Source organism: Sorex araneus, chromosome 2 (assembly GCF_027595985.1).
Source record: "Sorex araneus isolate mSorAra2 chromosome 2, mSorAra2.pri, whole genome shotgun sequence".
NCBI lineage: Eukaryota > Metazoa > Chordata > Mammalia > Eulipotyphla > Soricidae > Sorex > Sorex araneus.
In genome coordinates, this window is record NC_073303.1 from 236360618 (window position 1) to 236374767 (window position 14150).

General features: G+C 56.4%; 1 protein-coding gene across 3 annotated transcripts; it reads right to left on the reverse strand.

The window, feature by feature from the left end:
* Window positions 1-454: 454 nt before the first annotated feature.
* Window positions 455-8739, reverse strand: TICAM1 (TIR domain containing adaptor molecule 1). 3 transcript variants are annotated; one of them, XM_004619493.2, is made up of 2 exons: window positions 8641-8739; window positions 455-3046 (listed from the first exon to the last, which is right to left on the reverse strand). In XM_004619493.2, the coding sequence occupies exon 2, from the start codon at window positions 2934-2936 to the stop codon at window positions 864-866; it is 2073 nt and encodes a 690-aa protein (XP_004619550.2). In that variant the 5' UTR covers window positions 2937-3046; window positions 8641-8739; the 3' UTR covers window positions 455-863. The 3 variants fall into 3 exon arrangements, with proteins under 3 accessions (XP_004619550.2, XP_054983221.1, XP_054983222.1); XM_055127246.1 differs by lacking the exon at window positions 8641-8739 and adding an exon at window positions 5904-5968; XM_055127247.1 differs by lacking the exon at window positions 8641-8739 and adding an exon at window positions 5851-5936.
* Window positions 8740-14150: the final 5411 nt, after the last annotated feature.

Consider the following 14150-nt stretch of genomic DNA (forward strand, 5'->3'; position numbering starts at 1 on the left):
ATGAATGGTGAGCACTTACAGGACCCCCCCTTTTTTTTTTGCGTCACACCCGGCGTTGCACAGGGGTTACTCCTGGCGGTGCTCAGGGGACCATATGGGATGCTGGGAATTGAACCCGGGTCGGATGCGTGCAAAGCAAACGCCCTATCTGGACCTATTGTGATTCCCAAATGCACAACCCCATGCACTGGCCTCAGGCCCCGAGAGCTGGTCTGGGGGCCACACCCAGCGGTGCTCAGGAGTTACGCCTGTCTCTGCACTCAGGGATCACTCCTGCCAGTGCTTAGGGAACCCGAAGGGATGCCCAAGATCAAGCCCGGCTTAGGTGCATGCAAAGAAACCACCCTTCCCCCTGTCCTTTCGCTCCGGCCCCCAACGAAGAAACTTTTGCCAGCATTTTCTTCTCACCAAAGATAAAAGGCAGTGGTCTTCCTGAGGACAATGGTGCTGGAGAAGCATTCAATAAATATTTATTACAATCAAAGCACCTTACCAATCTCCCCCAGCCCTCCACCTAGTATCAGAATACGTAAACCCCACATCCAATCTCGACACCCCAAAAACCTCAAAAAAAAATCATCGAGTCCTGGGGCTGGAGCGATAGCACAGCGAGTAGGGCATTTGCCTTGCACACGGCCGACCCAGGTTCGATTCCCAGCATCCCATATGGTCCCCTGAGCACCGCCAGGAGTAATTCCTGAGTGCAGAGCCAGGAGTAACCCCTGTGCATCGCCGGGTGTGACCCAAAAAGGGAAAAAAATGTTCTGCTAAGTAGCAAAACATCTACTGACACCCCCTGTACGCTGCAGTGCGAGAGGGATGGGACCTCCAAGGTCCCCCAAAGATCAGCCCCAGTCCTGTGGTCACTCGGTTTCCTGTCCTGTCTTGTCCTCCAGGGGCGGGGCCCCTCTCTGGCCCCACATGTGGTTGTTCAGTCCCAGCTGCACCATCTGGGCGTTCTGGATGATCAGAGGCTGCACCCCTGGACTCTGGGGTGAGGGCGGTGGGAAGGTGGAGGGTGGCTGGAAAAGGGGGGGCTGCGGGAAGGCTGGTGTGGGAACGCCAGGCGGCCAGGGAGGCGGCAGCCGCGGCGGTGCCTGGAGGCCCGGCCAGGTAGGAAAGGCCGGCGGGGGCGTCTGAGGATCCCGCGCCCCCCAGGCCGTGTATTTTCCCAGCTCGACCTGCTGCTGCTCCATCTGTTGACAAAAAGCCATGTAGCGCTGGATGTAGGCCGAGTACTCGGCAGCCCAAGTGCGGGCCCGCTGCTCCTCCACCTGCAGCTGCTGGCACTGCTCCCGAAGGGCGCGCATCTCCTGCTCCTGCCTCCAGTGCTCCCTGCGTTCCCGCAGCAGCTGCGACCTGAAAGTTCTGCTTACTCTCTGGGCGAAGACGGGCGAGCGCTCCTCCAGCCACACCAGGCCGGCGAGCAGCCGGGCCGTGTCGGGGCTGAGCTGGTCCGGGGAGCTCTCGAGGGGCAGGAAGGGGAGCGCGCTGTCGCGCCACCCTTGCCGGGTGAGGCTGCCTATGACCGCCTGGTTGAGCTGGTACAGGCTCCGGCGGCAGTTGAAGTTGGGCGTGAGCAGGAGGATGGTGAAGGCCGAGTGGTCCAGGGCATCCTGCAGGCAGCTCAGCTCCCCGCGCCCGGGCAGCTGGAAGTCCTCGCAGAACGTCGCCCCGTCCGCCACCCCCAGGTCCTCCAGCCGCTGCCGCACGCGCAGGGCCACCTGCTCGTCGGCCCGCGTGTGCAGCACCACGAAGTTATAGAACTTCTGCCCCTGGGGCTCGGACGGGGCGGGCGCGGGGCTCGCGGCGGAGGAGGGCAGGGGAGCCCCACTGGGGCTCTCGGGGGAGCTCCAAGGCGAGGGGCTCTGGGGGACCGAGGAGGCAGCCGAGGGGGCTGGAGGGTCTGCACTAGGAGCTTGGCTAGACTTCCGGTCGGGGTTGGGACTGACACTTCCGGCGCGCAACTTCCGGTCGGGACTGGTGTTTTCGCTTCCGGTGGGGGCGGGGCAAGCGGTGCCAGGAGCCTCGGTGCACTGCACGGGGTAGGGCTCGCTGCTTGCAGGGGCGGCGTCCGGGGGGCTGGGTGGGCTGTGAGTGCCGGCATCGGGGGCCTCCTCGGGATGTTGGGAGGCCGGCTCTGGGGAGTTCGCAGGCTCCGATGCGGGCTCCGATGCAGGTGGCCAGTTCATCTCCTCGGGCACCTGGCAGCCCCCCGGTCCAAGCCCGAGCACCGCACACAGCTTGCTGGGCCCCAGCGGGCCGCGGTGCGAGCTCAGGACGGTCCTGGTAGGGGACTGGCTAATCTCCAGCTTGCTGGCCAGGGAGTTGGGGCTCCCTGTGGATCTCAGGGAGTGGCCATGGCTCCAGCCCGACAGGCCTTTGATGGGCAGTGGCTGGCTGCGGGTCCGGGACGGCGGCGAGGCAGAGGAGAGTGGGGGCTGGTCCAGCCCGGAGTGGAGGGACTGGAAGGGCTCCGCGTCGGTGGCGAGGTCCCATCCACAGTGCTCCCGGGCCTCCTCCTGGAGCACCCGCAGCCGGGGATCGGCCCTGGCGCTCAGCGTCTGCAGGGCCGCCTGGTACGCCGAGTCCCGCATGGCACCCGGGCACAACTCCTCCTCCGCGAGCAGGTGGTAGAGCTGGGCCACCGCCCACGGCAGGTCCGGGGGCTCCGAGGGCGCGGGGACCCCGGCGTCCGTGCCCGCCCAGTGGCTGGCGACCAGCTGGGCCACCGCGTCCGCCTTCAGCACCTCCAGGGAGCTCCGGGCCGCGGTGTCCTGGCCCAGCTGCAGCTGCACCATGAGAAGCAGGAGGTCAGCCCGCGGGCAGCCTGGCCTCAGACTCTGCAGCTTGTGTTGCAGACGCAGGAGTCTCTGCTCCCCGGCAGCGCTCAGGATGGCAAAGGCCCCGGGCAGAGACGGGCATTGGCTGGCCATGGACACATGCGGAGCCCTGGCCTCATGATCCTTGCCAGTCCCGTCCACGACTGGCGTCCCGGACTTGCCCTGCCTGGGCAGGGCGCATCAGGGGCCGCCACCAGGTGGACCTAAGGAGAAAGAGACACAGAATTAGGGCTGTGGGGGCAGGGATGGAACCCGGCTCAGCTGTGTACAAGGCCAGCACCTTCCCTGCTGCACTGTCGCTCTGGCCTTACCTCTAACTTTAAAGGAGGAAAAAAGGTGTTGGGGCTGGAGCAATAGTACAGCGGGTAGGGCGTTTGCCTTGCACGCAGACGACCCGGGTTCGATTCCCAGCATCCCATATGGTCCCCTGAGCACTGCCAGGGGTGATTCCTGAGTGCAGAGGCAGGAGTAACCCCTCTGCATTGCCGGGTGTGACCCAAAAAGCAAAAAAAAAAAAAAAACAAAGGTGTTGGTGGGGCTGGAGCCATAGCACAGCAGGTAGGGTGTTTGCCTTGCACGCGGCCGACCCGGGTTCGATTCCCAGCATCCCATATGGTCCCCTGAGCACTGCCAGGGGTGATTCCTGAGTGCAGAGCTAGGAGTAACCCCTCTGCATTGCCGGGTGTGACCCAAAAAGAAAAAAAAAAAAAAAAGGTGTTGGTGGGGCTGGAGCCATAGCACAGCAGGTAGGGTGTTTGCCTTGCACGCAGCCGACCCTGGTTCAATTCCCAGCATCCCATAGGGTCCCCCGAGCAGCGCCACTAGGAGTAATTCCTGAGTACAGAGCCAGGAGGAACCCTTGTGTATCACCGGGTGTGGTCCAAAAAGAAAAAAAAATAGTTGGTTTGGCATCCACCCTCCAACATAAGAAGCAAAGGGCACTGCAGATAAAGAAGTAGGGATGGGGAGAGCAGGGTGGCCATGAATCAGGCAGGGCATGTTTTTTGTTTGTTTCTTTAGACCACACCCAGCAGTGCTTAGGGCTGACTCCTGGCTTTTTGCTCAAGGATCACTCCTGGCGGGGGCTCTGGGGACCCTATGGGATGTGGGAGATTGAAGGCACGTGCCCTCCCTGCTGCACTATAGCTTCAACCCCGGGGCAGCTATCTATTGATTTTCTTTTGTATTGAATCACAGGGTGATACAGGGCTATTACATTGTTGTTCATGATTGGGTTTCAGTCATACAATGTTCCAACACTCAACCTTTCACCAGTACACATTTCACCAGTACACTGCCTCAATTTTCTGGACAGCTCAGTTTTGATTCAGAATCTTTTTATTCAAGTCCCATCTAGAGCGATGACAGCAGCTGAGGCAAAGTTTGCCTTACATGCAGCCAACCTGGGTTCAATCCCTGGCACCCTCTAGAATGTCCTGAGCCCGCCAGGAGTGATTCTGGAGCACCACCAGTTGTAGCCCCCCCAATGAAAACGTTAAGTCCCATCATCCAGATCAGGGACTAATTCCAAGTTCAAGTTATTCAAGAACTGGGCTGGAGACAGAATATGGGGGTTAAGACACTTTCTCTGGGGCTGGAGCTAGCACAGTGGGGAGGGCATTTGCCTTGCCCGCAGCTAACCCACGTTCAATTCTCAGCATCCCATATGGTCCCCCGAGCACTGCCAGGAGTAATTCCTGAGTTGCAGAGCCAGGAGTAACCCCTGTGCATTGCCAGGTGTGACCCAAAAAGAAAAAAAAAAAAAAGACATTTGCCTTCTCTCCACATGCTCAGAGGAGCCTCACCATGAGTGAATCTATTCCTGGACCATGCGGCCACAACAGTATGACATCTCATACTTTACACCACCAGTATACCAAGAGTAGCATACCACATTTGATTGGGAAGGCAACCAATCTTAGGGTGAAATATATTCATACAGATATATAAATATATATATACACACACACACACATATATAAGCACACAAGGCTTAACCTTTAACAACATGTTAGTAGTCTCTTAGAGAAAGACTTAATGGCTCCTGAAATAAAACAATCTTCACACATTTTTCCTTTAAGAAACCTCTTTTTGGGGGGTGGAGCACAGCGGGTAGGGCATTTCCCTTGCACGCAGACGACCCGGGTTCGATTCCCAGCATCCCATATGGTCCCCTGAGTACCGCCAGAGGTAATTCCTGAGTGCATGCAGAGCCAAGGAGTAACCCCTGTGCATTGCCAGGTGTGACCCAAAAAGCAAAAAGAAAAATAAAGAAAACCTTTTTTGGTCTCATTTTTATTTTTATTTTTTTTTTTTTTTTTTTTTTTTTTTTTTTTTTTTTTTTGCTTTTTGGGTCACACTCAGCAATGCACAGGGGTTACTCCTGGCTCATGCACTCAGGAATTACCCCTGGCGGTGCTGGGTGACCATATGGGATGCTGGGAATCGAACTCGGGTCGGCCGCGTGCAAGGCAAACGCCCTACCCGCTGTGCTATCTCTCCAGCCCCTTGGTCTCATTTTTAGAGGATTATTCCTAACAAGCAATACAAAATAAATTATTTCATTTCTGCTTGGGGGGGCAGGGTTTGGAGTTCAGGATGGAAAAATGGTGCTAGGAAGGTGTAATAGTGGTGGGATTGGCGTTCAAATATTAAATGTAATCAAATATTGTGAATGACTTTATAAAAATAAAACTTAAAAAAAAAGGACACTTGCTTTGCATGCAACACAACCCAGCACGGCTTAAGGCCCCAGAACCCGGCCAGGAGGAATCCCTGAGCACAGAACCAGGCGCGCGCACACACACACACACACACACAACCAGAAATAAGCACAACACACACAACCAGGAATAAACACACACACACATACACACACAATCAGGAATAAGCCCTGAGCACTACTGGGTATGGAGCATGCGCACACACATAGACGAGCACTGCTGGGTATGGAGCGCACACACACACACACACACACTGAAAACAAAAGTGAGTCCTGCACTGGCACCTTTGTGATGCTGAGCCCTGCCAAACCCCAACAAAGGCAGTTCTGTGTAAAACCTGGACTCTCTTGGCTCCCAGGATCCAGCCGAGCAGGGACAGCGATGGCGGCCACTGCAGTCCCCTGGCCCAAGGCTGCCCGCTGGGAAGCACTTCCGGGGCAGGAGGGCAGGGGGTGGGGCTGTGCCCGGGCGGTTCAGCTCCCAGCTCTCCCCTCCCCGGCTGGAACCTGGCGCCGGGTCAGAGGGACAGCCCAGAGCCCCAAAGTCCTAGCAGAGCTCCTGTGTCTCGGCTGTCACAGGCCCTAGTGTTTGCTTTGGGGGTCACACCCGGCAGTGCTCCTGGCTCTGCACTCAGGAATTCTCCTGGCAGCGCTGGGGGTCCCTATATAGTGCCAGGGATGGAACCCAGGTCGGGAGAGCAAGGCAAATGCCCGCCCTCCACCCCGTGCCTCCGTCCTGTGGCTCTCGGCCCAGAGGTCAGTCACCTGCTTTTCAAGGTCAGCCTGGGCCTGCTTTGCTGTCCACTCACTGCCCGTCCACGTGGGCCCCGCGCCTTGCTGTCCCCCTTCGACTCTGCTCCCACAATTGATTTCACTTCTTTGCCAAGAAGGAGCCAAGGCGGTGAGGCTGGACGTGCTGTCCCTGCGGTGGGTGGCACGTAGGCAGTGCCCAAGCCATGAACCCGTGAACACGCCACCGCGCCTGGTATACAGAAGGTGCCTAATACACGCCTCCTGCTCCTGTGGCTCCCTCCCAACAAGCCAGTCTGGTCTCCTGCCACTCACCTTGATGCCTGGACCGTTAGGAAATAGTTCCCCGAGACGAAGAAGGGGAGACCCCACAAGTTGTCCCCCCCAAAAAAAGCTGCTCCCCCAAACTTCAGGCTGGGGCCTGTGTCCCACCTGTCAACCAATGACAACGACTGTCCGGGCAACCTGGGGAGGGCAACTGACCTAACTGCCTATTTAGGGTTTTTTTTTTTTTCTGTTTTTTGGCCCACACAAAGGATGTTCAGGGGTTGCTCCTGGCTTTGTGCTCAGGAGTCACTTCTGGCAGTGTTCAGGGGAGCTGGAAGGATGACAGGGCGCAAGGGAAGTACTTTACTCCCTGTCTGATGACCCTCACCTGCCTCTTTAAATGAGAAACAAAGGGGCTGGAGCTATAGCACAGCAGGTAGGGAGTTTGCCTTGCACGCAGCCAACCCTGATTTGATTCCCAGCACCCCATAGGGTCCCAGCAGAAAGTCAGGGACCAGGCCTGGGACCCTGCAGAAACCTTGCCCTTCTCAAAGCACCTTCTCAAAGCAGGATTCCTGGAACCCTTTGGTGGTTGGGGGATGCCACTGCTCCCCTGACCACCACAGCAAGCCCAGGTCCCACCAGCACTCACTGCCCAGCTGTGTGGGTACCTCCAAATACCGCCAGGATACAGCAGGGCGCCAGAAGCATCCAGAAAGGAATGAGAGACGGAGCGAGAGAAAGAGTGAACGAGAAAATGCCTCTTACTCAGAAGAGGCCAGACGGCCAGACGCATGGGACAGCGGGGAGGGTGTGTGGCCTCGCATGGGGGAGACCCGGTTCGATCCCCGGCATCCAATAGGCGTCCCCAACCCCTGCCTGTGGTGGTAGGGCTGAGGAGATCCCTGAGCACAAAACCAGGAGTCAGGGGTTGGAGCGAGAGCACAGCGGGGAGGGCGTTTGCCTTGTACACAGCCTACCCGGATTCAATCCCTGGCATCCCATACGGTCCCCCAAGTTATTCCAAATATTCCATAGGGTCCCCCGAGCACTGCCAGGAGTAATTCCCGAGTGCAGAGCCAGGAGTAACCCCTGTGCATTGCTCGGTGTGACCCAAAAAGAAAAAAAGAAATCAAAACCAAGAAGCCATAAGGTCTTAGGCTGACAGTGATGCCAGAGATTAAAAAAAAAAAAAAAAAAGGCCAGGAGTCCTGAGCACCGCCAAAGGAAAAATAGCCCCAAAAGAGCACAGAGGCCTGAGGTAGGCCTGAGAAAGTGCCTGGGTGGAGGGGGACATGTCCCCTCAAACCTCCAGTTGTCCTGAGAGGACCCCTAGCTTCAGCCACAGGAAGCAGGGAGAAATGTGGGTGCCTGGGGCAGTCCTGGCGACTGGAGGCTGGGGGCGGAGCTCCAAGGGCTGAAAGAAAAAGAAAGTTTGGGGAGAAATCAAAAACTGTAGGAACGAATGGGGACGCAGGGAATTGCAGCCGCATTTGGGAAAATCCGGATGGGATGGGGGCGGGGGTGAAGTGGGGGGGGGTTAACAGCACGGCGGAAAGGGCGCTGGCTTCCCTGGCGCACGGCAGACCCGGGTTCCATCCCCGCACCCCCTAGGGTCTCCGGATCGCCACCAGGAGGGATCCCTGAGCGCAGAGCCAGGAGTCAGCCCTGAGCACGGCTGAGTGTGTCCCGAGAAAATCAGGAAAAATCAGGGAAAAAGCAAAGCGTGGCCGTGGGGCTGATTAGGAAGCCGGGGAAGCGGGGAGACACTGGGCTCTCCGGGCGGGGTCCGATGTGTCGGGAAAGCGGGGTGTTGAGGGAGTTGGGGGGGATTGTGAGTCGGACGTTAGGGGGTGGGGTATGACCGAACCTGGAGCTCCAGGACGCATAAATTCCCGGGATGGGGTGGGGTGGGGACAGCCCGCTTGGCAGCCAACTAGGGGGTTGCAAGGAGGCACGAGCGCCCAGGTATCTGTGTGTGTGTGTGTGTGGGGGGGGGGTTAATCGCTTCTCCCGGCCTCCCCACCCTCGGCTGCTCCGCGCTCCTCCCGCTCCTACCGGGACTCCAGGACCGGCGGCCGCTCGTCCACGGGGCTCCAAAGCGCGGGGCGCGCGCGGGGCCTGGGCCGCCCGCCCGGGAGGTTCCTTCCGCGTCCGGTCCGGGGAGGAGGGAGAGGGGAGGAGGAGGGGGGAGGAGGAAGGGAGGAGGAAGGAGAGAGGTGAGGTCACCAGCCCAGAGGGCCGGGAATGTCCCTAAAACGCCCCAGACACACCTCAAATTCACCAAGCATTGTTGCGCCCTTGGTGGCGGGCTGGATGCGAGCGTGGGTGCCCCCAAACGGACCCCCACCCAGAGCCCTGAATTGGGGGGTTGGGAGGGAGAACAATCTGGACGGACATTCAGTGAGAGGCTGCGTCAGTGAGACTTTCCAGGAAAAACAGCAGGCTCGGCGGACTCCCCGAAGTTGAAAGAGAAGTCGGGAGTCCTTGGGGAGGGCTGAGGTTCCCCCCACCGAGGTGGTGAGACGGGGTGGACTCAGGGGTTTCCTGACTCTGTGCTCCCCAGCACAGAGTCAGGAATTCAGCCCGGAGCAAGGCTGGGTGTGGCCCCAAGACCCACAAATTAAATTTTTCTTAATGGGGTCTCACCTAGCGATGCTCAGGGATTACTCCTGGCTCTGCACTCAGGAATTACTCCTGGCGGTGCTCTGGGAACCATGTGGGATGCTGGGAATCGAACCCAAGTCAGCCGCGTGCAAGGCAACCGACCTACCCGCTGTGCTATCACTTCAGCCCCCAAATTAATTAATTTTTTTTAGGGGCTGGAGCGATAGCACAGCGGGTAGGGCGTTTGCCTTGCATGAGACCAACCCGGGTTCGATTCCTCCGTCCCTCTCGGAGAGCCTGGCAAGCTCCCCGTGGTGTATTTGATATGCCAAAAACAGTAACAAGTCTCACAGTGGAGACGTTACTGGTGCCCGCTCGAGCAAATCGATGAACAATAGGACGACAGTGCTACAGTGACAGTGCTACTTTGGAGGGAGAGCATTCCAAATACTTTGCCTGGAGAAAGCAGAAGACTTTTCTCAAAATGAACTAAAATAGGACCGGAGCAATAATACAGCAGATAGGATGTTTGCCTTGCACACAACTGACCCAGCTTCGATTCCCGGCATCCTAGTCTCCCAAGCACTACCAGGAATGCTTCCTGAAAGCAGAGCCAGGAGGAACACTTGAGCATCAAGCAAAACAACTTTTTTTTTTTAAGCTGCATGAAATCAAAGAGAGATTACAAGGAAGTCCATTATGTTGAAATCCATTTATGAAAATACATGTTTTAAATAGTGGATGGGAGCTGGGGAGATGACTTTGCATATGGATCCCCAGATGGTCCCCCAAGCCCTGCCGGGAGTGGTCCCTGAGTATAGTCTGAGCCCTGAGCACCACCAGGTGTGGCCCCCAAGCAGAAGAAATCCAAAGATGGTTCAATGGTTCGTTTCCAGAGAAGGGGCCATTCCAAGGTGACAATGAGCCTTGGAAAGCATCGCTCTGGTCAAGAACTGGGTGCTGAAAGGTAAAGGGATTTGCACATAACCCTTCAGTATCTGCGAACCAAGGGAAGGTGTGGGGAGCTACCAGGGAGAGAGATAATTTGTCTGCCATGGAGACAGCCTGGGGGGGGGGGGCGGGAAGGAAACTGGGGACTTTGGTGGTAGGAAATGTACACCAGTGAAGCAACAGGTGTTGGTACATTGTATAACTGAAAGCCAGTCACCAACAGCTTTGCAACTGTGTATCTCAAAGTGGTTCAACTAAAGACATAAAATAAATGTCAATTTCCTGAGCCTTATATCCCACAGTTCAGTTTTTTTTTTCTTTTTGAGTCACACCCTGTGATGCTCAGGGGTTGCTCCTGGCTCATGCAATCAGGAGTTACTCTTGGCGGTGCTTGGGGGACCATATGGGAGGCTGGGAATCGAACCCAGGTCAGCCGCATGCAAGGCAAATGCCTTACCCGCTGTGCTATCACTCCAGCCCTCACCATTTTTCTTTTTTCTCTTTTTGCATTACTCTTGTCTCCTCTGCACTCAGGAATTACTCCTGGGATGCGGAGGATCGAACCCACGTAGACCACATGCAAGGCAGATGCCCTCCCCACTGTGCTCTGGCTCCAGCCCCAGACACAGTGAGTTTTTCTCCCAACTTGTGAGACAATCATTTTCTTTCCATCTTTTAGAGCCGGAGGTGGGGCCCCATGTGTCATAGGTGTGAGACCATGGGACCCGATTACAGCTTGGCAAAAATGAAAAATAAAGACATGTTTTTATTTTCCTTGGGCCACACCTGCCGGTGCTCAGACTTCCTCCTGGCTCCCTGCTCACTCGTGGATCACTTCCGGCGGCGCTCCAAAGGTCATCTAGATGCCAGGTATTGAATCCAGGTCACACATGCTCCCCACTACATCATCTCTCCAGCCCCTGAAGACAAGTTTTGAAACGGAACTGTGCCTGAGGATCAAGATTGGGGGGCGGAGGTCTTCCTTTTGAAGGAGCGTGCATGAATTCACGGCTGACCCTCTCAGGCATATGTCAGTCCCCCTGCAATGGATTTGAACATTCCCGGGCTTTCTACTAGAGGCAGAAGCAGATTTTCATTCATCAGCTCGGAAACAATCAGATCCATTAGCTCTGTGGGGAAGATGTTCGCCTCCTGTGCAGCTGACCCGGGTTCAATCCTCGGCATCCCATAGGGTCCCCCGAACCCCACCAGTAGAGATCCCTGAGTGCAGAGCCAGAAGGAAGCCCTGAGTACCACAGGGGTCCCCCAAACCAAAACCACCACCACCCCCCAAAAATATTATGGGGCTGGGGAAGTGAGTGAAAGGACTGGAACAGATTTTGATTCCCCCCCACCCACCCAGAAACGGCTGGAGCGATAGCACAGCGGTTGGGCCTTTGCCTTTCACGCGGCCGACCAGAGTTCGATTCCTCCGCCCCTCCCAATGAGCCTGGAAAGCTACCAAGAGTATCGAGCCCGCGTGGCAGAGCCTGGCAAGCTACCTGTGTGTATTGGATATGCCAAAAACAGTAACAATAAGTCTCTTAATGCCCGCTCAAACAAATCGATGAGCAATGGGATGACAGTGGCTCATGACCCAGAAAGCTCAAGGATCACTCCTGGCCATGCTCAGGGGACCCTATGGGGTGCCAGGGATGGAACCTGGGTCCGCAGAGTGCAAGGTCAGCATCCAACCCGCTGCACTCTGGACTTTGCCGGAGACCCAGGTTTTCTCCCCACCCCCATTGAACTCTCTGAGCACTGCTGGGAGCAAACTCCAAGTACTGTCACGCATGCCCCACCCCGGCCAACTCTTAGTTTTGTTTTTTTTTTTTTGGCTTTTTTGGTTCACACTCAGCGATGCACAGGGGTTACTCCTGGTTTTGCACTCAGGAATTACTCCTGGCGGTGCTCGGGGGACCATATGGGATGCTGAGGATTGAACCTGGGTCAGCCACGTGCAAGGCAAACACCCTCCCTACTGTGCTATTGCTCCAGCCCCCCATCTCTTAGTTTCTGTTGTTGGATTTTGGCCCACACACCCGGCAACAATCAGCACTTTTGCCTGCGTGCTCAGGGGTCACTTCCGGTGGTGCAGCTGGATGAGGGGATGCCAACCACATCAGGTGCTGGGGACTGAACCCCAGTCAGCAGTGTGTAAGGCAAACATACCCATATAGTCATGATTCCTCACATCCCTCCCCCACCCTGCTTCCTCCAATAGCCCCCCGAAACAAGCCTCATCATCATCATTATTATTGCTATTATTTGCTTTTTGGGCCACACCCAGCGATGCTCAGGGGTTACTCCTGGCTTCTGCACTCAGGAATCACTCCTGGCAGGTGCTCGGGAAACCATATGGGATGCTGGGAATCGAACCCGGGTCAGCTGCATGCAAGGCAAATGCCTTCCTCGCTGTGCTATTGCTCTAGCCCCAACAAGTCTCATTATTATTATTGTTTTGGGGCCACCAGCCAGCGGTGCTTAGGAGTCACTCCTGGCAGGTGCTCGGGGAAACCCTATGGGACGCTAGGGATCGAACCCGTGTCTGTGGAATGCAAGACCAGAGCCCTCCCCACGGTACCATGGCTCCAGCCCGAGCCTTGTGATTTCCTAGGCAGGTGCAAGGACACAGGACACATCCCTTCCTTGCTGCAAGGCTGGCACGTGGGAGTGGAGAGGGAGTGTGCCTCAGTTTCCCTCCCTGGCCCAGGAAGTGCTGATACACCTCCCCCACGTGGGGGGGGGCAGGGAGACAGGAAGACGGGGCAGAGCTGGGAAGAGGAAGTGACAGCGTGTCTCGGAGGTGGGATAGGTTAGTCTCACTCTGACTGAATCTTGGGCCACTGTTCTCTAAATCTCTAAATTCGGCTCCCCTTACCTCCCCACCGGAAGGGGAGGGCTCAATCCCCCCACCCCTAGGGCCACCACCACTCTGGATTTTCTTTTTTTGACACACAGTGGCGGTACTCAGGGCAGACTCCCAGCACTGTGCTCAGGAATCCCTGGTGGGGGGACCCTAGAGGATGTTGGGGATTGAACCCAGGTCGGCCATGTGCCATGTCGATGCCCTTCCAGCTGTCCTGGTTCTTTGGCCCCTGTGTCTGCTTTCTTAATTTGTGTGAGGGGTGTTCAGAGGCACCCAGTCTGCTACTGAAGCAGAACAGCCTTGGGGGCCGGAGCAGTACAGCAGGTAGGGTGTTTGCTTTGTTGTTTTGCATGCAACCGACCCGAGTTCAATCCCCGGCATCCCATAGGGTCCCCCAAGCACCACCAGGAGTAATTTCTGAGTGCAGAGCCAGGAGTAACCCCTGAGTATCGCTGGGTGTGACCCAAAAAGAAAAAAAAATAGTAGAATAGCCAGATCACTGTGCCCATCTGCAACCCCTCAGCCCCAATATCAAAAATAGCATCAAGGGCCGGAACGATAGTACTGAGGGTAGGGCATTTGCCTTGCATGTGGTTGACCCAGGTTCAATTCCTCAATCCCCGGCATCCCATATGGCTCCCTGAGCATGACAGGAGTAATTCCTAAGTGCAGAGCCAGGAGTAAACCCTGAGCATCACTGAGTGTGACCCAAAAAGAAAAAAGCATCAAACTGGACCTGGGAGGGCTCAGAGAGCGGGAGATCTGTTGCATGAACTGTTCTATCCTGGGCACCATAAGGTCCCTAAGCATGGCTTAGGATGAGCCCACAGCTCCACCACAGCTGCATTACACACACACACACACACACACACACCCCAGAAAAAAATACATATAAAAAAATGAGCTGGAGAGGCAGAAGTGATAGCACAGTAGGTAGGGCATTTGTCTTGCATACTGCCGACCCGGGTTCGTTTCCCAGCATCCCATATGGTCCCCTAAGTAATTCCAGGGGTAATTCCTGAGTGCAGAACCAGGAGGAACCCCTGAGCATGGCCGGGTGTGACTCAAAAAGAAAAAAAAATGAGCTGGAGTGACAGTACAGCAGGGAGGGTGCAGGTCTTAAATGTGGTCGATCCAGATT

Excerpts from the sequence above, each read along its gene's own strand:
- TICAM1 (XM_004619493.2), bottom strand. The coding sequence starts at position 2,936 with ATGGCCAGCCAATGCCCGTCTCTGCCCGGGGCCTTTGCCATCCTGAGC.